Below are 24,649 nucleotides of genomic sequence, written 5' to 3'. Positions count from 1 at the left end.
TGCTACTGATCACATTGTATAACCACGATTTGTGCTGCTAAATATGCACATTTTCGAACAAAACCTATATGCATTGTGTAATATGATGTTACAGGACTGTCATCTGATGAAGTTTATCAAGGTTAGTCAAAAATAATATATCTTTTGCTGGATTGTTACGATCGCTAACCTTTGCTGCTGGTAAATTGCTTGTGTTTCTGGCTATTGTGGTAAGCTAATATAATGCTATATTGTGTTTTCGCTGTAAAACACTTAAAAAATCTGAAATATTGGCTGGATTCACAAGATGTTGGGCTTTCATTTGCTGTACGCTGTGTATTTTTCAGAAATGTTTTATGATGAGTAATTATGTATTTGACGTTGGTCTCTGTAATTATTCTGGCTGCATCGACGCTATTTCAGATTGCAGCTGCAATGTAGAACTGTGATTTATACCTGAAATATGCACATTTTTCGAACAAAACATATGCTATACAATAAATATGTTATCAGACTGTCATCTGATGAAGTTTTTTCTTGGTTAGTGACTATTTATATCTTTATTTGGTCGAATTTGTGAACGCTACCTATGCAGTAAGAAAATGGTGGAGAGAAAAAAGTTGAGTCTTTTGCTATCGTGGTTAGCTAATAGATTTACATATTGTGTCTTCCCTGTAAAACATTAAAAATCAGAAATGATGGCTGGATTCACAAGATGTGTATCTTTCATCTGGTGTCTTGGACTTGTGATTTAATGATATTTAGATGCTAGTATTTACTTGTGACGCTATGCTAGGCTATGCTAGTCAGCTTTTTTACTGATGGGGGTGCTCCCGGATCCGGGATGGTGTGCAATTAGAAGTTAACCAGCCATGACATGTTTCTGTTCCACAAATCTCCATCTACAACATGGTCAAATGCAATCAGCTTCGGACTCAGACACTCTGTACTGGGGGCCCTTCCCTGGGTGCACAATGAGTTTTTACCCCTAGCACTACACAAGTGATTCTAATCATCAAAGCTTGATGATGAATTGGTTATTTGAATCAGCTGTGTAGTGTAGGGTAAAAACCAAAACGTTCAACAAGGGGGGCCCCAGGACTGAGTTTGGGAAACCCTGCTTTAAGACACTGTAGCTATAGTCAACAAACATTGTTAAAAATGTTGGAAGCCATCTATACAAAGCCAGATATGACCATTAAGGTTTGACAGAGGTGAGATGGAAGAGATGATTGTGGATATCTACATCAGTGCAGACATCCTGAGAGACGGTGAGATCAGCACCACGACACATCTGCAGAATGGCCAGCTACATGACAGTTACAACACCCTTACTGAAGAGAGAGGCTAGCTACAGACAAGCTAAGACAACCTGATTGAAGAGAGAGACCAGCTACAGACCAGTTATAACAACCTGACTGAAGAGAGAGACCAGCTACAGGCAAGATACAACAACTTGACTAAAGAGAGAGACCAGCTACAAAGGGAGAGAGATGATTTTGAAGGGTGGTACTACATCTCGACCAAGACAAAAAAATGGAGGGACAGAAGAAAGGACTGAATGAACAGAGGAACAGCATTGAAGCCTCATTTATCAAGACTACTGAACCCATCATAGTCCAAGCCCTGTTTCATCTGGGGGCTGAGATCTAAAACAGCAACATTTTCTCTCAGCCTCATGGCAAAATGTGGAGATTAGCTACAAACTGAGCAACTCCACTGCCACGACAGCAAACAACACACAAACATTTTTTGTATGAACATATTCATGTAATCACTACTTATCAGCATCCTGTGTGTCTAGATTTAAAGAAGTATAAAATGTCCCAACCTCAAACACCATGGTACTATTTCATCATCTTCCTCTTTTTACATGTTCCTTTAAATCTGGGGATGACATCTTAAACAGTTAGTCTCAGACAGAGCAGAGACAGAGACAGACCCAGAAACAGACAGAGGAGCAACGATAGGACCAGAACCTGAGTATGGACAGAAAACACAGTAAGTTGTTGGAGATGTCTGAGGCCATCTATGCTGAGCCCGATATGACCAAGAAGGTCAAGTTTAACAGAGATGAGATGAAGGAGAGGATTGTGGATATCTACGTCAGTGCAGACACCCTGAGAGACGGTGAGACCAGCACCAAGAGAGAAGAGACAGCAGACACTGCTCCTAATAATGGACCAGGAGACCAGCACTCAGGGAACACACACACACGCACTCATTAACACACGCAAATAAATTACACACACAATATATTAAACAGGTGAGATTACCCTGTAGTACGATACCTTTGTTTTTCCCAATCCTGGATGATACAGTAATACACATTACCAAAGATCTTACTTTAATCATTTGTGATTCAGTACATGTTCAGTGGTGGAAGAGACCCTCTGGAGTTGCTGCAGTGTGTCTGGGGCTGCTTTGTGTTCTCCTACTGGCTGGGATCATAGGCCTGTCTGTCCAATGTAAGTCTACAGTAAATCTATACTAAACAAAAATATAAATGCAACATGCAAACATTTCTAAGATTTTATGAGTTACAGTTCATATCAGTCAATTGAATTAAATTAATTAGGCCCTAATCTATGGATGTCACATGACTGGCAGAGGTTCAGCCGTGGGTGGGCCTTGGAGGGCATAGGACCACCCACATGGCAGCCAGATTCCAACTACTGGGGAAACAGGCCCAGCCAATCAGAATGAGTTTTTCCCCACAAAAGGGCTTTATAACAGACAGAAATACTCCTCAGCACCCTCCCTCAGACGATCCAACAGGTGAAGAAGCCAGATGTGGAGGTAATGGACTGGCGTGGCTACATGTGGTCTGCGGTTGTTAGGCCAGTTGGACGTACTGCCAAATTCTCTAAAACAACATTGGAGGCAGCTTATGGTAGAGAAATTAACATTAATTTATCTGGCAACAGCTCTGGTGGACATTCCTGCAGGTAGCATGCCAGTTGCACGTTCCCTCAAAACTTGAGACATCTGTGGCAAATCTACACATTTTAAATTGGCCTGTTATTGTCCACAGCAGAAGGTGCACCTGTGTAATGATCATGCTGTTTAATCAGCTTCATGATATGCCACACCTGTCAGATGGATGGACTATCTTGGCAAAGGATACATGCTGAATAACAGGGATGTAAACACATTTGAGAGAAATAAGCTTCTTGTGCGTATGAAACATTTCTGGGATCTTTTAATTCATCTCATGAAACATGGGACCAACACTTTACATGTTACATTTATATTTTTGTTCACTGTTTAAATAGTTCTTATAATTCAGATTTAGTAGTTCTGATGTGATATATTTTAGTAAGCAACTTCTTCTTTATTGTTGTTGCAGACAGCAACGTCTCAAAGAACTCATCTGCAGAGAGAGACCAGCTACAGACCAGTTACAACAACCTGACTAAAGAGAGAGACCAGCTACAGACTGAGAGAGATTTTCTTAGCGGGTGGCTTACCAATTGCAGTGAGTAAACCTACAGTAATACATTATCATTAACAACACACACCTGATTATGTGTATGTATTCTGTCATTAAGTGTCCAGTGTGATACATTGAAGGAAATACATGTTTTCAACTTGTAAAACAAACTTGTCCTGAAGGCTGGCAGAAGTTTGAATCCAGTTGCTACTTCCTGTCTACTGAGACTAAAACCTGGAATGAGAGCAGAGAGGACTGTCTGAAGAGAGGAGCAGACCTGGTGATCATAAACAGCAGATAAGGAACAGGTGAGAGAGAGAAAGAGAGAGACGGGTAGATATGATCAAACATATGAATATATATTTATCTTTCTCAACAACAGACATTTCTCGTCAACCTCAAGAAGAGAGTCTGGATTGGTCTGACTGACTCTGTTAAGGAGGGGACCTGGAAATGGGTGGACGGCACCCCACTGATCACAGGGTGAGAGATGATAACTAAACTGTCAATAACCTTTTTCTATGCAGGTTACTGATATTGATGATAGCAGTCAACGCAGTTAACTATAAGATGAAAAATGTCTACATATTATTTAGTATTGTGATGTTCTAACTGTGATGTCTTATTGTTGTTAATCCTGTAGGTACTGGTATTAACCATGATATCTGACTGTTGTTAACCCTGTAGGTACTGGTATTAACCATGATATCTGACTGTTGTTAACCCTGTAGGTACTGGTATTAACCATGATATCTGACTTATTAACCCTGTAGGTACTGGTATTAACCATGATATCTGACTGTTATTAACCCTGTAGGTACTGGTATTAACCATGATATCTGACTGTTTTTAACCCTGTAGGTACTGGTATTAACCATGATATCTGATGGTTTTTAATCCTGTAGGTACTGGTATTAACCATGATATCTGACTGTTTTTAGCCCTGTAGGTACTGGTATTAACCATGATATCTGACTGTTGTTAACCCTGTAGGTACTGGTATTAAACATGATATCTGACTGTTTTTAACCCTGTAGGTACTGGTATTAACCATGATATCTGACTGTTGTTAACCCTGTAGGTACTGGTATTAAACATGATATCTGACTGTTTTTAACCCTGTAGGTACTGGTATTAACCATGATATCTGATGGTTTTTAATCCTGTAGGTACTGGTATTAACCATGATATCTGACTGTTTTAACCCTGTAGGTACTGGTATTAACCATGATATCTGACTGTTTTTAACCCTGTAGGTACTGGTATTAACCATGATATCTGACTGTTTTTAACCCTGTAAGTGCTGGTATTAACCATGATATCTGACTGTTGTTAACCCTGTAGGTACTGGTATTAACCATGCTATCTGACTGTTTTTAACCCTGTAGGTACTGGTATTAACCATGATATCTGATGGTTTTTAACCCTGTAGGTACTGGTATTAACCATGATATCTGATGGTTTTTAACCCTGTAGGTTCTGGTATTAACCATGATATCTGATGGTTTTTAACCCTGTAGGTACTGGTATTAACCATGATATCTGACTGTTTGTAACCCTGTAGGTACTGGTATGGACAACAGCCTGATAATGGTGCTGGCAGACCAGAAAATGGAGAGGAGGACTGTGTTGAGATACGTAATGATCAGAGTCCTCTGGATGTATGGAATGACTTGTCATGTGACATTAAACTCAACTGGATTTGTGAGAAAGTGTTTTAACATCACTATGACAACATACTGTAAGACATACAGCAACCTACAGTTGCAGTGCACACAACTTCATTCTCTGTCTCTGTCTCTGTCTCTCTTTCAGTCTCTCTGTCTCTGTCTCTCTTTCAGTCTCTCTGTCTCTGTCTCTCTTTCAGTCTCTCTGTCTCTGTCTCAGTCTCTCTGTCTCTGTCTCTCTTTCAGCCTCTCTGTCTCTGTCTCTCTTTCAGTCTCTCTGTCTCTGTCTCTCTTTCAGTCTCTCTGTCTCTGTCTCTCTTTCAGTCTCTCTGTCTCTGTCTCTCTTTCAGTCTCTCTGTCTCTGTCTCTCTTTCAGTCTCTCTGTCTCTGTCTCTCTTTCAGTCTCTCTGTCTCTTTCTCTGTCTCTCTTTCAGTCTCTCTGTCTCTGTCTCTCTTTCAGTCTCTCTGTCTCTGTCTCTGTCTCTCTTTCAGTCTCCCTGTCTCTGTCTCTTTCAGTCTCTCTGTCTCTGTCTCTCTTTCAGTCTCTCTGTCTCTCTGTCTCTCTGTCTCTCTGTCTCTCTGTCTCTCTGTCTCTCTGTCTCTCTTTCAGTCTCTCTTTCAGTCTCTCTGTCTCTGTCTCTCTTTCAGTCTCTCTTTCAGTCTCTCTTTCAGTCTCTCTGTTTCAGTCTCTCTGTCTCTCTTTCAGTCTCTCTCTCTTTCAGTCTCTCTCTTTTAGTCTCTCTCTCTTTCAGTCTCTCGCTCTTTCAGTCTCTCTCTCTTTCACTCTCTCTCTTTCAGTCTCTCTCTCTCTCTCTTTCAGTCTCTCTCTCTCTCTCTCTCTCTCCCTCTCTCTCTCTCAAACCCACACACACACGGCATGTTTTATTTATTTGTTTAGCATATTAATAAAAGTCCAACTTATTTCCTGATTGTTGCTTCCTGTGTCTCAGTAGTTATGTTTCACATATTATCAGACACAACACCAAGTTAGCACAGTAGACTGAACAAAATACATTTAACAATGAAAATGTATAATTTTGCTGTTATAATACCACACACACACACACACACTCATTTACATGTTTGTATGAGCATATTAATACAATTCCTACTCATTTCCTGATTGTAGCTTCCTGTCTACCAATAGGCTAGTTATGTTCCACAAAACATTGTGGAAGTGCGATGTTGCGAAACCGAGGTAATGGCGCTAAGTACAAACCTTTGTCTGCTGCATACAAGCCAAGTCAATTTAAAAACAAATCTATTTGCTCTCTTGAGGATCTTGGATCCCATCATTCTGCTAGCTCTGTTTAGAAACTCAAGGTGGAGTCGGTCTCCAGTAATGTTTGCTCTGAAATGAAGCCTAGCCAGGAAGAAGTGCCTGCAGCGGCAGGTATAGTAGAGACTTCCAGCCTTGGCCCTGATCATACCAGAGATGATTTTGGACGGGTAGGGGTGAGATTTTGGGAAAAAGTGGATCCCTACTCTTTGGCCGACCCATATGTTGTGTCAAGCTGGGAACTGTTACACATGTCACATGTTCGAGAAGTGTAATTGTTTAGATTGTGTGCATCCAGAGGCAGAGGGTGCTCCACATCACACATCTCAGGGCTCGACCTGTGGTGTGCTTTGCTCTGCGGAGCAGGGGGCCTCTCAAAGGAGTGATCAGTGGGGAGGTGTTGAGTGTAGATCTGAAAAACAATATTTCTGGTGTTTTTTACGTCCTCGGTTGGTGAGAAGTAGACCCGGTGAATGAGACTGAGAATACCCAGAATGTCTTGTTGAGCTTGAATAGAGAGTTCTTACCTGTCAGGTTTAGGTTATGTCAGCTATTTTGGGGTTTTGCAGAAGGTTTCCTATTCTGAGGCAGTGAGGAAAGTATATGATACCCTAAGGGTGAGTGATTCGACTGGGAGCCCCCCACTGAGTAGGACTGAAGACAGAGATCCAGAGGAGATATGTTTTAGATTTCTTGCATTTATTGTCATGGTCATTAATTGTACTGCGCTGATGGAGCGGAAATCCCAGAAGATACTGTGTGGTAGCGGCAGCAGTGTGAGAGATTTTAGTGCAGAAGATCTACAGGGGGTTTTGAGAGAAGGGGTTCCATCCTCCCTGGCCGACAGCCTGATGTAGCATATGATAGGGCCAAAGTAGAGGGATGGGGTGGTGGGTGTGTTGGGGATAGTGGTGTATACAGATGTAGGATGTTAAGTTGATCCCCCTGTTGCACAATAACTTTTCTGCAATGCATTTAGCATGTAGTTTAGTATTGGCAGTCTAGTATTGGCATGTATTTTCAAATACTAATATTCTAATATTCTAATACTCCTACGTATTTCAATCCAGGTCTGACTCATCCTACATTCTCTTCTGCACTGCAGGTGAAGCAGGAAGTGATACATTTTCCTTGATGGGCCTTGAGGGAATGAAAGAGTTTTGGCGCCACCTGCTGATAATTTAAAGTAATGATCTATCTGCGAAGAAGTGATTTTATGAAGGAACAGTTTCTCTCTCTGTCGCCCTCTACAGCCAGTCTGTGTCATGGTAACGCTGCTCCCTGTAATACTACGGTGAATCTTTTGTCAGAGGAAAAATCACTGTTACACTCAGCAAAACCCCTGTCACCGGATGTCCTTTATTCCTCTTCTCTCTCTCTTACTGTCTCTCCTTCCATCCATCCTGACCAGCAAAAACTACAGGCCCCCATTATTATAATGACAGCACAGAGGTCTTCTGGTCAGGTGGTCAGCTGCTCCTGGTCCACTGTTGCAAATACTTTTTTCTCCCAAACCAACAGACATTGATGTATCTATTTTTATTATACTATATGACCAATTATAACACGTAACACTACAGACCCTGGTGTTGTAACACTAACAGACCCTGGTGTTGTAACACTACAGACCCTGGTGTTGTAACACTACAGACCCTGGTGTTGTAACACTAACAGACCCTGGTGTTGTAACACTAACAGACCCTGGTGTTGTAACACTACAGACCCCGGTGTTGTAACACTACAGACCCCGGTGTTGTAACACTAACAGACCCTGGTGTTGTAACACTACAGACCCTGGTGTTGTAACACTACAGACCCTGGTGTTGTAACACTACAGACCCTGGTGTTGTAACACTACAGACCCTGGTGTTGTAACACTACAGACCCTGGTGTTGTAACACTACAGACCCTGGTGTTGTAACACTACAGACCCTGGTGTTGTAACACTACAGACCCTGGTGTTGTAACACTACAGACCCTGGTGTTGTAACACTACAGACCCCGGTGTTGTAACACTACAGACCCTGGTGTTGTAACACTACAGACCCTGGTGTTGTAACACTACAGACCCTGGTGTTGTAACACTACAGACCCTGGTGTTGTAACACTACAGACCCTGGTGTTGTAACACTAACAGACCCTGGTGTTGTAACACTACAGACCCTGGTGTTGTAACACTACAGGCCCTGGTGTTGTAACACTACAGACCCTGGTGTTGTAACACTACAGGCCCTGGTGTTGTAACACTACAGACCCTGGTGTTGTAACACTACAGACCCTGGTGTTGTAACACTAACAGACCCTGGTGTTGTAACACCACAGACCCTGGTGTTGTAACACTACAGACCCCGGTGTTGTAACACTACATACCCTGGTGTTGTAACACCAACAGACCCCGGTGTTGTAACACTACAGACCCTGGTGTTGTAACACTAACAGACCCTGGTGTTGTAACACTAACAGACCCTGGTGTTGTAACACTACAGACCCTGGTGTTGTAACACTACAGACCCTGGTGTTGTAACACTACAGACCCCGGTGTTGTAACACTACAGACCCTGGTGTTGTAACACTAACAGACCCTGGTGTTGTAACACTACAGACCCTGGTGTTGTAACACTACAGACCCTGGTGTTGTAACACTACAGGCCCTGGTGTTGTAACACTAACAGACCCTGGTGTTGTAACACTACAGACCCTGGTGTTGTAACACTACAGACCCTGGTGTTGTAACACTACAGACCCTGGTGTTGTAACACTACAGACCCTGGTTTATCCAACTGAGCTATTGGAAACTCTGTCTGTCCCTCTCTAGTGTCTTGCTAAGTTTTCTTGACCTGTCCGCTTCCTGTGTGGGTTGGAATGCAGATCCGTTTCCTGAGAAAGAAAGAAAAGAAAGAAAGAAAGAAAGAAGGAATGAAAGCAAACCAGGACCAGGAGACCTCAAGGCTAGAGAAACATTTAGCTGAGTTCATCTTATCCACTTTCCCCCTCTTGCCATGAACTAGGGCACATTCAGACACTTATACCTGTTGAACATGCTTCAGTGAAGGGCTAGAATTCCTCTCATAGTCTCACAGCCCGAAGTATTTAGATTTCTGTTCTATCGCAAGGAAAGCTGAACAGGCACAATTCAGGAGTGGAACCATTCATACCATTCTATACAATCTAGCTCTGTGTCTAAAGTGAGGTGAGTGGGGGCACCTGTTTTATTATTGACAGAAGTGGGGGCACATGTAGACTGCGGTCCAGTGGAGGCTGCTGAGGGGAGGGCGGCTCATAATAATGTTTGGAATGGTATTCATATCAACCATATAGAAACCACGTCGTTGATGTGTTTGATACCATTCCATTGACTCCATTCCAGCCATTATTATCATCCCTCCTCCCCTCAGCAGCCTTCCAGCCTCCACTGCTGCACACACACACAATATTGTACAGTCACACTCACACAAACACACACACACATACACTCTCCCCTTCATGCATCCTACTGCTGTAGAGGCATGTGTGGAATACCCTCAAAAACATCTGACAAGCGAAGATGAGTGCATCACCGTCCCATCCAATGTGTATACCATCAGCCAGCTGCCTCCGTCACAAGCAACATGCAGCCTGCAGCCCCTCCCCTCTCCCCCTGACTCTCTGTCTCCAGTATTTCCTGCTGATGCTGCTGTGGCAACCGTATCCAAGGAAAACAGTTATTTCCTGGCCGTCTGCTGGAGGTGACCAATGCCAGCACAGCTGTACATGTACAGCGTCTTACCTGACAGTGAATGCATAGACTTTTAAGTGCATTTAATCCCTGCAGGAGTCGAACCCACAGCCCTGCAGATGCTGAGCCACACAGGACATAATACTGTAATTTGTAACAGACCATGTAACCCACAACCCCTCAAAGCACCCTTTCAGCCCTTCACTGTACATTTTCTCTTTCGGACGGGCCTCTATAAAACCGAGTTTGTCTCCTGCATGTGTAACTCTGTTCTGCTGTTGGTTCTGAGACTGAGACAGGGTGTTCTATGTGAATCAGTTGACCTTTGAAAACAAACAGTCAGTCCGTCTCCAGAGACAAACAGACACACACACACGACTGATCATCCATCACATCAACATTATAGTTTTAACCATGTTTTAAGGATATACATAGTTTGTTTACAAAATCATTGCTGACAAACAATGGAGTAAAAAACGTATGTTTTGGGTTCTGATGTGTTACGACTGTTTAACTAAGTTCATGAGGCATTTATAAGTTATCATCTTTAAGAATGGATTGTTAGACTTTATATCATAAAACAGCTGTGAGAAACAGTCCTATTGTGACTGATTATGTCACACCCCCACCCTCTTATACGTGTGTGTGTGTGTGTGTGTGTGTGTGTGTGTGTGTGTGTGTGTGTGTGTGTGTGTGTGTGTGTGTGTGTGTGTTCTCCCATCAGTGTGTATCTCATCAGGACCTGAGGATTCAGGGAGAACACTCTATAGGATGGTTGCTGTGAGCTTTGGGATTCTGTGTGTTGTACAAGTCACTCTCAACATCTCCCTGAGACTAGTCTGTGAGTGTATTCTTGTCTAATCATTACACTATATTAAACTTTCACAACAAGGTCCAAATTCAGATGTTATCTGTGTACAGTAGCTATGTTCCTCCTCTGTTACAGACCAGTTACAACAACCTGACTGACTGAAGAGAGAGACCATCTTCAGTCAAAGGTTTGTTGCTAAGTTTCTCAATGTGTTCACCTTTGCTCTTCAACAGAGAGCAGATACTTAATACTTTGATTCCAATTCCTACTTCCTCTCCACCGAGAAAAAAACCTGGGCTTCCACCATGCTTCCACCATTTTTAAAGTAGTCAAAGTTTTTAACTGGGTGGGTTTTCCTAGGTGTTGTAGCCTCAATGGTGCTACCCACATTGTCAAATATAAAGATGAGCCCTCTATCTATCTCTATGGGTCAAGGTACAGTAATAGAAGGAAGAAACTGAGCTTGTAGAAAACAGCCAGTAGGGGGAGACAAACACTTATAAAGGTAGGTATTCATACACATGTAACAGGAGAGACTTAATTTAACTTAATTAGAAGTAAAATCAACACCAATAGTACATATATATGGGTTTGAGAGTATAACGAAACTTGCTAACTTTCACAATGTGTTCACCTTTGCTCTTCAGCAGAGCAGCATTGTCAAGAGGAATGGAGATACTTTGACTGCAGTTTCTACTTTCTCTCCTCTGAGAAGAAAACCTGGGTTTCCACCATCCTTCCACCATTTCAAAGTACTCAAGGTTGTCAACTGGGTTGGTTTTTCTATGGATTGTAGCTATAATGGAACAGATATGAAGATGAATCCTGACCCAGTAATAGAAGGAAGAAACTGAGCTTGTAGAAAACAGCCAGTAGGGGGAGACAAACACTTATAAAATAATGTATTATACACAACATGAGGGACTTTTCTGACCAGCATCACATTGACAAGCAGATAAAAGACAAAACCTCAAACGGACCCTTACCTTGACCCCGACCTTCACCTAATTTTAACCAATTCACAAATTGAACAGATTATAACTGTTTTATGATTTAATAAAATGATGTTATTGATGTTTAAAATGAAGCCTTTTTCTTTATAGATGTCCTGTTGTACTTGTGGTGACCTTATATCCATGGATGAAAAGTGGCCTGTGTTTTCAGGACAGATACAGTACATAAGACCTACATAGAATGTGAATAATGACATGAAGGGTACATCTCAAATGGCACCATATTCCCTGTATAGTGCACTACTTTTGACCAGGGTCCATCACTATGTAGGAAATAGGGTTCCATTTGGGACAGAGTCAGTTTAGGGAAGTTATTGTTGGAACATCTATTGTATTGTAATTTCAGTTGATTTCAGCATGTGTTGCTGTGACAACTCATATTTAGCCATACCACTGACTTCCTTTAATAACAGCTTCTGTCTGTCTGTCTGTCTGTATGTCTGTCAGTGGTTGGTGGTTATTATCAGACCTGGGTCACGTATTCATTAGGAGACACCATAGTAAAATGTTTGTCAAATGAAAACATGTTATTCTTATTGGACAGGTACAGTTAGTCTCTCCCTGTTTCAGTTTGTTTTCTTCTGTTTGATGCCTAATGAATAAAACCCAAATAATTTAGCTGTTCTTGGTTGAGCTTGCCTGGCTTAATGGAACCAATAGAATTGTCCCGAAAGCTCAAAGTATTTGACAGATTTCAAAGAGTATTTTAACCAGGGTCTGGTTATTCATTATTTTTGATTTGGTTGTTCGTAATATTTTAAATCATACAGAGACATTATTAAGATGTATACATCCAATATGTTAATCAATGATCTAGAGAAGTAAGATATCATAAAAGATGGTGTGTGTGTCTGGTGTATGTATTTGTATTTATTATGTATCCCCATTAGTTCCTGCCAAGGAATCGGCTACTCTTCCTGAGGTCCAGCAAAATTAAGAAGCAAACCATTTTAACAACATTACAATACATTCACAACAGATTTCACAACACATTAAGTGTGTGCCCTCAGGCCCCTAATCTACTACAACATATCTACAACACAAAATCCATGTTTACGTGTGTGTATAGTGCTTATGTTACCTAGTGTGTGTGTCACGTTCCTGACCTGTTTTCTGTTATTTTGTATGTGTTAGTCGGTCAGGGCGTGAGTTTGGGTGGGCAGTCTATGTTATGTGTTTCTATGTTGGTTAATGGGTGACCTGATATGGTTCTCAATTAGAGGAAGGTGGTTTACGTTTCCTCTGATTGAGAGCCATATTAAGGTAGGTGGTTTCACATTGTTTGTTGTGGGTGGTTGTCTCCTGTGTCTGTGTTTGTAGCGCCACACGGGACTGTTTCGGTTTGTTTTGTCCGTTCGTTCGTTTGTGTAGTCATTTTTCCTGTTTGTGAGTTCTTCGTTGTATGTAAGTTCTTATGTCCAGGTCTGTCTACATCGTTTTGTTATTTTGTTGATTATCAAGTATAGTTCGTTTTTCGTCTTGTTTAATAAATATCATGTCATTTCACAACGCTGCGTTTTGGTCAAATCCCTGCTCCTCCTCTTCAGACGAAGAGGAGGAGAACACCCGTTACAGAACCACCCACCAAACCAGGACCAAGCAGCGTGAGTTCGAGCAGTGGCCTTCTAAACAGGAATGGACATGGGAGGACGTGTTGAACGGCAAGGGTTGCTACACATGGGAGGAGATCCTGGCTGGAAGGGATCGCCTCCCATGGGAACAGCTGGAGGCAGAGAGGAGAGCAGAGGCAACCGGAGAAAGGAACCGGAGATATGAAGGTACGCTGCTAGCACGGAAGCCCGTGAAGAAACCCCAAAAATGTCTTGGGGGGGTGGCTAAGAGGTAGTGGGCCGAGGGCAGGTAGGAGACCTGCGCCCACTTCCCAGGCTAACCGTGGAGAGCGGGAGTACGGGCAGACACCGTGTTACGCAGTAGAGCGCACGGTGTCTCCTGTACGTGTTCATAGCCCGGTGCGGGTTATTCCACCTCCCCGCACTGGTAGGGCTAGATTGGGCATTGAGCCAGCTTCGCGTCTGGTCTCCAGTGCGTCTCCTCGGGCCGGCATACATGGCACCAGCCTTACGCATGGTGTCCCCGGTTCGCCTACATAGCCCGGTGCGGGTTATTCCACCTCCCCGCACTGGTCGGGCGACGGGGAGCATTCAACCAGGTAAGGTTGGGCAGGCTCAATGCTCAAGGGAGCCAGTACGCCTTCACGGTCCGGTATATCCGGCGCCACCTTCCCACCCCAGCCCAGTACCACCAGTGCCTACACCACGCACCAGGTTTCCAGTGCGTTTCCAGAGCCCTGTTCCTCCTCCACGCACTCTCCCTTTGGTGCGTGTCTCCAGCCCAGTGCCTCCAGTTCCGGCACCACGCACCAAGCCACCTGTGCGCCTCCAGAGCCGTGTACACACTGCTCCTTCTCCCCGTACTCGTCCTGAGGTGCGTGCCCTCAGCCCGGTGCCACCATTGCCGGTACCACGCACCAGGCCCAAAGTACGCTTTGAGAATTCAGTGTGCCCTGTCCCTGCTTCCCGCACTAGCCTGAAGGTGCGTGTCCTTAGCACGGTGCCTCCAGTTCCGGCACCACGCACTAGGCCTACAGTGCACCTCAGTCGGCTAGAGTCTGCAGTCTGCCCAACGCCGTCTGAGCTGTTAGTCTGCCAAGCGCCATCTGAGCCATCCGTCTGCCCAGTGCCATCTGAGCCATCCGTCTACCCAGTGCCATCTGAGCCATCCGTCTACCCAGTGCCATCTGAGCCATCCGTCTGCCCAGTGCCATCTGAGCCATCCGTCTGCCCAGTGCCATCTGAGCCATCCGTCTACCCAGCGCCATCTGAGCCATCCGTCTGCCCAGTGCCGTCTGAGCCATCTGTCTGTCCTGCGCCGTCTGAGCCATCCGTCTGTCCCGAGCCATTAGAGCCGCCCGTCTGTCCCGAGCCGTCAGAGCCGTTCGTCAGTCAGGAGCCGCTAGAGCCATTCGTCAGTCAGGATCTGCCAGAGCCGCCAACCAGACAGGATCTGCCAGAGCCGCCAACCAGACAGGATCTGCCAGAGCCGCCAACCAGACAGGATCTGCCAGAGCCGCCAACCAGACAGGATCTGCCAGAGCCGCCAACCAGACAGGATCTGCCAGAGCCGCTAACCAGACAGGATCTGCCAGAGCCGCTAACCAGACAGGATCTGCCAGAGCCGCTAACCAGCTGGCTGCCAGAGCCGTCAGCCAGCCATGAGCGTCCAGAGCCGTCAGCCAGCCATGAGCGTCCAGAGCCGTCAGCCAGCCATGAGCGTCCAGAGCCGCCAGCCAGCCATGAGCAGCCCCTCAGCCCAGAGCTGCCATTTATCCAGAACTGCCCCTCAGTCCAGAGCTGTCTCTCTGTCCGGAGCTGCCCTTCAGTCCGGAGTTGCCTCTCTATCCTGACCTACCTTTCTGTCCTGAGCTACTTTATCCCGGTGCTGCCCCTTGTTCCGGTGCTGCCCCTTGTCTCGATGTTACCCTGTAAATTAAGTGGGTGTAATAGGAGGGTGGTAATTTGGAGGGGGAGACGTAAGCTGGGATTGACTATGGTGGGGTGGGGACCTCGCCCAGAGCCTGAGCCACCACCGTGGTCAGATGCCCACCCAGACTCTCCCCTAGACTTTTGGTGGTGCGTCCGGAGTACGCACCTTGAGGGGGGGTTATGTCACGTTCCTGACCTGTTTTCTGTTATTTTGTATGTGTTTGTCGGTCAGGGCGTGAGTTTGGGTGGGCAGTCTATGTTATGTGTTTCTATGTTGGTTAATGGGTGACCTGATATGGTTCTCAATTAGAGGCAGGTGGTTTACGTTTCCTCTGATTGAGAGCCATATTAAAACCTGTTATGGCTGCAGCCCGACACCGGTACACCTATGACAACATCCAGCTCAAGTGCAGGGCGCGAAATTCAAAAAAAAATTCTTTTTAATATTTAACTTTCACACATTAACAAGTCCAATACAGCATATGAAAGGTACACATCTTGTGAATCAAGCCAACATGTCCGATTTTTAAAATGTTTTACAGGGAAGACAAAATATGTAAATCTATTAGCTAACCACGTTTGCAAAAGACACCACTTTTTTTACTCCATCAGTTTTTTACTCCATCAGTAGCTATCACAAATTCGACCAAATAAAGATATATATAGCCACTAACCAAGAAACAACTTCATAAGATGACAGTCTGATAACATATTTATTGTATAGCATATGTTTTTTTAGAAAAATGTGCATATTTCAGGTATAAATCATAAATTACATTTCAGCTACATTCAGAAATTGCACCGAAAGCAGCCATAACATTTACAGACACCAACGTCAAATACCTAATTACTCATCATAAAACATTTCTGAAAAATACATACTGTGCAGCAATTGAAAGACAGGCATCTTGTGATTCCAGACAATATTTCCGATTTATTTGTAACGTTCCTGACCTGTTTTCTGTTGTTTTTGTATGTGTATATGGTCAGGGCGTGAGTTTTGGGTGGGCAGTCTATGTTTTCTGTTTCTATGTTGGTTTTGGGTTGCCTGGTATGGCTCTTAATTAGAGGCAGGTGTTTTGCGTTTTCCTCTAATTAAGAGTCATATTTAGGTAGGGTGTTCTCACTGTTTGTTTGTGGGTGATTGTCTCCTGTGTCGTCGATGTATGTACCATACGGGACTGTTTGGCTGTTCGTTCATTTTGATGTAGTCTGTTCCTGTCCGTGAGTTCTACGTTTAGTTAGTTTAATTCATGTTCAGGTTTTGTCTACGTCGTTTTCTTGTTTTGTAATTTTGTAAGTGTTTGTTTTCGTGTTGCCATCGGTTCTAATAAAGAGATGGCTTATTTCCCTAATGCTGCGTATTGGTCCACTGATCCTTCTCTCCTCTCCTCATCTGAGGAAGAGGAGGACAACAGCCCTTACAGAATCACCCACCAACCTAGGACCAAGCGGCAAGGGAATGCTCAACAGAGCAACCAGGACTTCTGGACTTGGGAGGAGATCCTGGACGGTAGAGGACCCTGGGCTCAGCCAGGGGAATATCGCCGTCCCAAGGCGGAGTTGGAAGCAGCGAAGGCTGAGAGGCGCTGGTATGAGGAGGCAGCGCGGCGACGCGGTTGGGAGCCCGTGAGTCAGACCCAAAAATTTCTTGGGGGGGGGGGCACACGAGGAGTGTGGCAAAGCCGGGTAGGATACCTGAGCCAACTCCCCGTGCTTACCGTGGAGTAAGACGGCGTCGTACTGGTCAGACACCGTGTTATGCGGTAAAGCGCACGGTGTCCCCAGTACGCGTGCTTAGCCCAGTGCGGGCTATTCCACCTTGCCGCACTGGGAGGGCTAGGTTGGGCATCGAGCCGAGTGCCATGAAGCCGGCCCAACGTATCTGGTCTCCAGTACGTCTCCTCGGGCCGGCATACATGGCACCAGCCTTACAGGTGGTGTCCCCGGTTCGCCTGCATAGCCCAGTGCGGGCTATTCCACCTCGCCGCACTGGCAGGGCTACGGGGACCATTCAACCTGGTAAGGTTGGGGAGGCTCGGTGCTCAAGAGCACGTGTCCTCCTTCACGGTCCGGTATACCCGGTGCCACCTCCATGTACCAGTCCTCCGGTGGCAGCCCCCCGTACCAGGCTGTCTCTCCGGGTTCTCTCTCCAGCTGTTTCCTCCTCTCCAGCGCAGCCAGTGCCTATACCACGCACCAGGCCTACTGTGCGCCTCAGCAGGGCAGAGCCATCTGTCTGCCCAGCGCCGTCGGAGCCATCTGTCTGCCCAGCGCCGTCTGAGCCATCTGTCTGCCCAGCGGCGCCTGAACTGCCCGTCTGCCCAGCGGCGCCTGAACTGCCCGTCTGCCCAGCGGCGCCTGAACTGCCCGTCTGCCCAGCGGCGCCTGAACTGCCCGTCTGCCCAGCGGCGCCTGAACTGCCCGTCTGCCCAGCGGCGCCTGAACTGCCCGTCTGCCATGAGCCTGCAAAGCTGCCCGTCTGCCATGAGCCTGCAAAGCCGCCCGTCTGCCAAGAGCCTACAGAGCCTTCCGCCAGACCGGATCAGCCAGAGCCTTCCGCCAGACCGGGTCAGCCAGAGCCTTCCGCCAGACCGGGTCAGCCAGAGCCTTCCGCCAGACCGGATCAGCCAGAGCCTTCCGCCAGACCGGATCAGCCAGAGCCTTCCGCCAGACCGGATCAGCCAGAGCCTTCCGCCAGAGCGGATCAGCCAGAGCCTTCCGCCAGAGCGGATCAGCCAGAGCCTTCCGCCAGAGCGGATCAGCCAGAGCCTTCCGCCAGACCGGATCAGCCAGAGCCTTCCGCCAGACCGGATCAGCCAGAGCCTTCCGCCAGACCGGATCAGTCAGAGCCTTCCGCCAGACCGGACCTGCCAGAGCCGTCCAGCCAGGACCTGCCAGAGCCGTCCAGCCAGGACCTGCCAGAGCCGTCCAGCCAGGACCTGCCAGAGCCGTCCAGCCAGGACCTGCCAGAGCCGTCCAGCCAGGACCTGCCAGAGTCCCTCAGCCGGGACCTGCCAGAGTCCCTCAGCCGGGACCTGCCAGAGTCCCTCAGCCGGGACCTGCCAGAGTCCCTCAGCCGGGACCTGCCAGAGTCCCTCAGCCGGGACCTGCCAGAGTATCTCAGCCGGGACCTGCCCCTTGTCCCGGTGCTGCCCCTTGTCCCGGTGCTGCCCCTTGTCCCGGTGCTGCCCCTTGTCCCGGTGCTGCCCCTTGTCCCGGTGCTGCCCCTTGTCCCGGTGCTGCCCCTTGTCCCGGTGCTGCCCCTTGTCCCAGTGCTGCCCCTTGTCCCGGTGCTGCCCCTTCTCCCGGTGCTGGCCGTTCATTTAGGGGATGTTAGTTTGAGGGTGGTCATTGGGAGGGGAAGACAGAAGCGGGGAGTGACTATGGTGGTGTGGGGACAGCGTCCGGAGCCTGAGCCACCACCGTGGTCAACTGCCCACCCAGACCCTCCCCTGGACTTTGTGCTGGTGCGCCCGGCGTTCGCACCTTGAGGGGGGGGTTCTGTAACGTTCCTGACCTGTTTTCTGTTGTTTTTGTATGTGTATATGGTCAGGGCGTGAGTTTTGGGTGGGCAGTCTATGTTTTCTGTTTCTATGTTGGTTTTGGGTTGCCTGGTATGGCTCTTAATTAGAGGCAGGTGTTTTGCGTTTTCCTCTAATTAAGAGTCATATTTAGGTAGGGTGTTCTCACTGTTTGTTTGTGGGTGATTGTCTCCTGTGTCGTCGATGTATGTACCATACGGGACTGTTTGGCTGTTCGTTCATTTTGATGTAGTCTGTTCCTGTCCGTGAGTTCTACGTTTAGTTAGTTTAATTCATGTTCAGGTTTTGTCTACGTCGTTTTCTTGTTTTGTAATTTTGTAAGTGTTTGTTTTCGTGTTGCCATCGGTTCTAATAAAGAGATGGCTTATTTCCCTAATGCTGCGTATTGGTCCACTGATCCTTCTCTCCTCTCCTCATCTGAGGAAGAGGAGGACAACAGCCCTTACATTATTAAATGTTTTACAGCGAAAACAAAATGTAGCGCTATATTAGCATAGCCACAATAGCCAGAAACACTTGGGCGCCCACGACCAGTTCACATGCACGACAGATATATGAAATTACATTATAAATTGGGTCTTACTTTTGCTGATCTTTCATCAGAATGTTGATCAAGGTGTCCTTTGTCCAGATGAGTCGTTGTTTGGATTCAGAATGGCAACTTTCCCTCTTCATTTAGCATGGGTACTAGTCGAGTGGCACGGATCTCTCCAACGTAAAAAAAAGTCAGAGAACGGAACACGGCAAAACTCCCGAATAAATTCAAATAATCTGATTAAACTATATTGAAAAAACATACATTACGATGATATGGTCACATTTATCAAATAAAAACCGAGCCGGAGATAGTTGTCGTCCGAAACGGCAGCAAAACAGAACGCAATCTCACTTCCAAGTCGCGCGCTTCAGAGTTCCGTAAGTGGACGGTCACGTCAAAGAAATAGCTTTTATTCCACCTCAGAACAAGATGAACACAAAATTTCTTCTCTCACATCCTCTTGACACCCAGAGGAAGGCGTATGAAGTGTACGTAGGGTCCTACGTATCATGACCATGTATAGGCAGAACGTTGAAGAGAGCATAGATTTCTGACATTCTACTTCCTGGTCAGGGAAAGTGCTGCCAAATGACTTCTGTTCCACTCAGAGAAACAATTCTAACGGTTTTAGAAACTAGAGATTGTTTTCTATCCAATAGTAATAATAATATGCATATTGTACGAGCAAGAATTGAGTACGAGGCCGTTTGAAATGGGCACCTTTTATCTGGCTACTCAATACTTTCCCTGCAGCCATAACAGGTTTTAAGGTAGGTGGTTTCACAGTGTTTGTTGTGGGTGGTTGTCTCCTGTGTCTGTGTTTGTCACGCCACACGGGACTGTTTCGGTTTGTTTTGTCCGTTCGTTTGTTTAATAAATATCATGTCATTTCACAACGCTGCGTTTTGGTCAAATCCCTGCACCCGTTACAGTGTGTGTGTATGTGTATGTTTCTATGTTTTGTTGCTTCGTAGTATGTGGGTGGAACTTCCCCCAATAGACCAGGAAGTTACTCAGGAATCAGATAACAAGGTGAAAAGAAGAAAGTGTCCCAACTATAACCAGCCAGGACATGTTACTGTATAACCAGCCAGGACATGTTACTGTATAACCAGCCAGGACATGTTACTGTATAACCAGCCAGGACATGTTACTGTATAACCAGCCATGAGATGTTACTGTATAACCAGCCAGGACATGTTACTGTATAGCCAGCCAGGACATGTTACTGTATAACCAGCCAGGACATGTTACCGTATAACCTGACAGGACATGTTACTGTATAACTCAGCCAGGACATGTTACTGTATAACCAGCCAGGACATGTTACTGTATAACCAGACAGGACATGTTCCTGTATAACCAGCCAGGACATGTTACTGTATAACCAGACAGGACATGTTCCTGTATAACCAGCCAGGACATGTTACTGTATAACCAGCCAGGAAATGTTACTGCATAACCAGCCAGGACATGTTACTGTATAACCTGACAGGACATGTTACTGTATAACCAGCCAGGACATGTTACTGTATAACCAGCCAGGACATGTTACTGTATAACCAGCCAGGACATGTTCCTGTATAACCAGCCAGGACATGTTACTGTATAACCAGCCAGGACATGTTACTGCATAACCAGACAGGACATGTTACTGTATAACCAGCCAGGACATGTTACTGTATATCCAGCCATGAGATGTTACTGTATAACCAGCCAGGACATGTTACTGTATAACCAGCTAGAACATGTTACTGTATAACCAGCCAGGACATGTTACGGTATAACCAGCCAGGAAATGTTACTGTATAACCAGCCAGGACATGTTACTGTATAACCAGCCAGGACATGTTACTGTATAACCAGCCAGGACATGTTACTGTATAACCATCCAGGACATGTTACTGTATTTCCAGCCATGACATGTTACTGTATAACCAGCCAGGACATGTTACTGTATAACCAGCCAGGACATGTTACTGTATAACCAGCCAGGACATGTTACTGTATAACCAGCCAGGACATGTTACTGTATAACCAGCCAGGACATGTTACTGTATAACCAGCCAGGACATGTTACTGTATAACCAGCCAGGACATGTTACTGTTTAACCAGCCAGGACATGTTACTGTATAACCAGCCATGACATGTTACTGTATAACCAGCCAGGACATGTTACTGTATAACCAGCCAGGACATGTTACTGTATAACCAGACAGGACATGTTACTGTATAACCTGACAGGACATGTTACTGTATAACCAGCCAGGACATGTTACTGTATATCCAGCCATGAGATGTTACTGTATAACCAGACAGGACATGTTACTGTATAACCTGACAGGACATGTTACTGTATAACCAGCCAGGACATGTTACTGTATATCGAGCCATGAGATGTTACTGTTTAACCAGCCAGGACATGTTACTGTATAACCAGCTAGGACATGTTACTGTATAACCAGCCAGGACATGTTACTGTATAACCAGCCAGGACATGTTACTGTATAACCAGCCAGGACATGTTACTGTATAACCAGCCATGACATGTTACTGTATAACCAGCCAGGACATGTTACTGTATAACCAGACAGGACATGTTACTGTATAACCAGACAGGACATGTTACTGTATAACCAGCCAGGACATGTTACTGTATAACCAGCCAGGACATGTTACTGTATAACCAGCCAGGACATGTTACTGTATATCGAGCCATGAGATGTTACTGTTTAACCAGCCAGGACATGTTACTCTATAACCAGCTAGGACATGTTACTGTATAACCAGCCAGGACATGTTACTGTATAACCAGCCAGGACATGTTACTGTATAACCAGCCAGGACATGTTACTGTATAACCAGCCATGACATGTTACTGTATAACCAGCCAGGGCATGTTACTGTATAACCAGACAGGACATGTTACTGTATAACCAGACAGGACATGTTACTGTATAACCAGCCAGGACATGTTACTGTATAACCAGCCAGGACATGTTACTGTATAACCTGACAAGACATGTTACTGTATAACCAGCCAGGACATGTTACTGTATATCCAGCCATGAGATGTTACTGTATAACCAGCCAGGACATGTTACTGTATAACCAGCCAGGACATGTTACTGTATAACCAGCCAGGACATGTTACTGTATAACCAGACAGGACATGTTGCTGTATAACCAGCCAGGACATGTTACTGTATAACCATCCAGGACATGTTACTGTATTTCCAGCCATGACATGTTACTGTATAACCAGCCAGGACATGTTACTTTATAACCAGCCAGGACATGTTACTGTATAACCAGCCAGGACATGTTACTGTATAACCAGCCAGTACATGTTACTGTATAACCAGCCAGGACATGTTACTCTATAACCAGCCAGGACATGTTACTGTTTAACCAGCCAGGACATGTTACTGTATAACCAGCCATGACATGTTACTGTATAACCAGCCAGGACATGTTACTGTATATCCAGCCATGAGATGTTACTGTATAACCAGCCAGGACATGTTACTGTATAACCTGACAGGACATGTTACTGTATAACCAGCCAGGACATGTTACTGTATATCCAGCTATGAGATGTTACTGTATAACCAGCCAGGACATGTTACTGTATAACCAGCTAGGACATGTTACTGTATAACCAGCCAGGACATGTTACTGTATAACCAGCCAGGACATGTTACTGTATAACCAGCCAGGACATGTTACTGTATAACCAGCCATGACATGTTACTGTATAACCAGCCAGGACATGTTACTGTATAACCAGACAGGATATGTTACTGTATAACCAGCCAGGACATGTTACTGTATAACCAGCCTGGACATGTGACTGTATAACCAGCCAGGACATGTTACTGTATAACCTGACAGGACATGTTACTGTATAACCAGCCAGGACATGTTACTGTATATCCAGCCATGACATGTTACTGTGTAACCAGCCAGGACATGTTACTGTATAACCAGCTAGGACATGTTACTGTATAACCAGCCAGGACATGTTACTGTATAACCAGCCAGGACATGTTACTGTATAACCAGACAGGACATGTTACTGTATAACCAGCCAGGACATGTTACTGTATAACCAGACAGGACATGTTACTGTATAACCTGACAGGACATGTTACTGTATAACCAGCCAGGACATGTTACTGTATATCCAGCCATGAGATGTTACTGTATAACCAGCCAGGACATGTTACTGTATAACCTGACAGGACATGTTACTGTATAACCAGCCAGGACATGTTACTGTATATCGAGCCATGAGATGTTACTGTTTAACCAGCCAGGACATGTTACTGTATAACCAGCTAGGACATGTTACTGTATAACCAGCCAGGACATGTTACTGTATAACCAGCCAGGACATGTTACTGTATAACCAGCCAGGACATGTTTCTGTTCCACAAATCACCACCTACAACAGGGTCAAAAGCAATCAGCTTCGGACTCAGACACTCTGTACTGGGGGCCCTTCCCTGGGTGCACAATGAGTTTTTACCCCTAGCACTACACAAGTGATTCTAATCATCAAAGCTTGATGATGAATTGGTTACTTGAATCAGCTGTGTAGTGTAGGGTAAAAACCAAAACGTTCAAAAAGGGGGGCCCCAGGACTGAGTTTGGGAAACCCTGCTTTAAGACACTGTAGCTATAGTCAACAAACATTGTTAAAAATGTTGGAAGCCATCTATACAAAGCCAGATATGACCAGTAAGGTTTGACAGAGGTGAGATGGAAGAGATGATTGTGGATATCTACATCAGTGCAGACATACTGAGAGACGGTGAGATAAGCACCACGATACATCTGCAGAATGGCCAGTTACAAGACAGTTACAACACCCTTACTGAAGAGAGAGGCTAGCTACAGACAAGCTAAGACAACCTGATTGAAGAGAGAGGCTAGCTACAGACCAGTTACAACAACCTGACTGAAGAGAGAGACCAGCTACAGACAAGCTAAGACAACCTGATTGAAGAGAGAGACCAGCTACAGACCAGTTATAACAACCTGACTGAAGAGAGAGGCTAGCTACAGACCAGTTACAACAAGTAGACTAAAGACAGACAACATCTACAGACCAGTTACAACAATCTGACTGAATAGAGAAACCAGCTTCAGACCAGTTACAA

General features: G+C 45.5%; 2 protein-coding genes across 2 annotated transcripts in view; both read left to right on the top strand.

Moving 5' to 3' along the window:
• Nucleotides 1–6,009, top strand: part of LOC139579350 (CD209 antigen-like protein E) — a 90,670-nt gene extending 84,661 nt beyond the window's left edge. Inside the window, exons 5-6 of the mRNA XM_071407922.1 lie at nucleotides 3,795–3,895; nucleotides 4,977–6,009. Of these exons, the coding sequence (XP_071264023.1) occupies nucleotides 3,795–3,895; nucleotides 4,977–5,133 (258 nt within the window). The 3' untranslated portion in view covers nucleotides 5,134–6,009. The remainder of the gene's footprint in view (nucleotides 1–3,794; nucleotides 3,896–4,976) is intronic.
• On the top strand, nucleotides 1,199–3,729 carry LOC139577919 (killer cell lectin-like receptor subfamily F member 1). The gene is made up of 5 exons (XM_071405044.1): nucleotides 1,199–1,250; nucleotides 1,404–1,488; nucleotides 2,167–2,447; nucleotides 3,329–3,457; nucleotides 3,595–3,729. The coding sequence occupies exons 1-5, from the start codon at nucleotides 1,199–1,201 to the stop codon at nucleotides 3,711–3,713; spliced, it is 666 nt and encodes a 221-aa protein (XP_071261145.1). The 3' UTR covers nucleotides 3,714–3,729.
• Nucleotides 6,010–24,649: the final 18,640 nt, after the last annotated feature.

This window comes from Salvelinus alpinus, chromosome 6 (assembly GCF_045679555.1).
Source record: "Salvelinus alpinus chromosome 6, SLU_Salpinus.1, whole genome shotgun sequence".
In the NCBI taxonomy this organism is placed as follows: Eukaryota; Metazoa; Chordata; class Actinopteri; order Salmoniformes; family Salmonidae; genus Salvelinus; species Salvelinus alpinus.
Note: the sequence above shows the minus strand (reverse complement) of the source record. Positions and strands in the feature narration are given on the sequence as shown.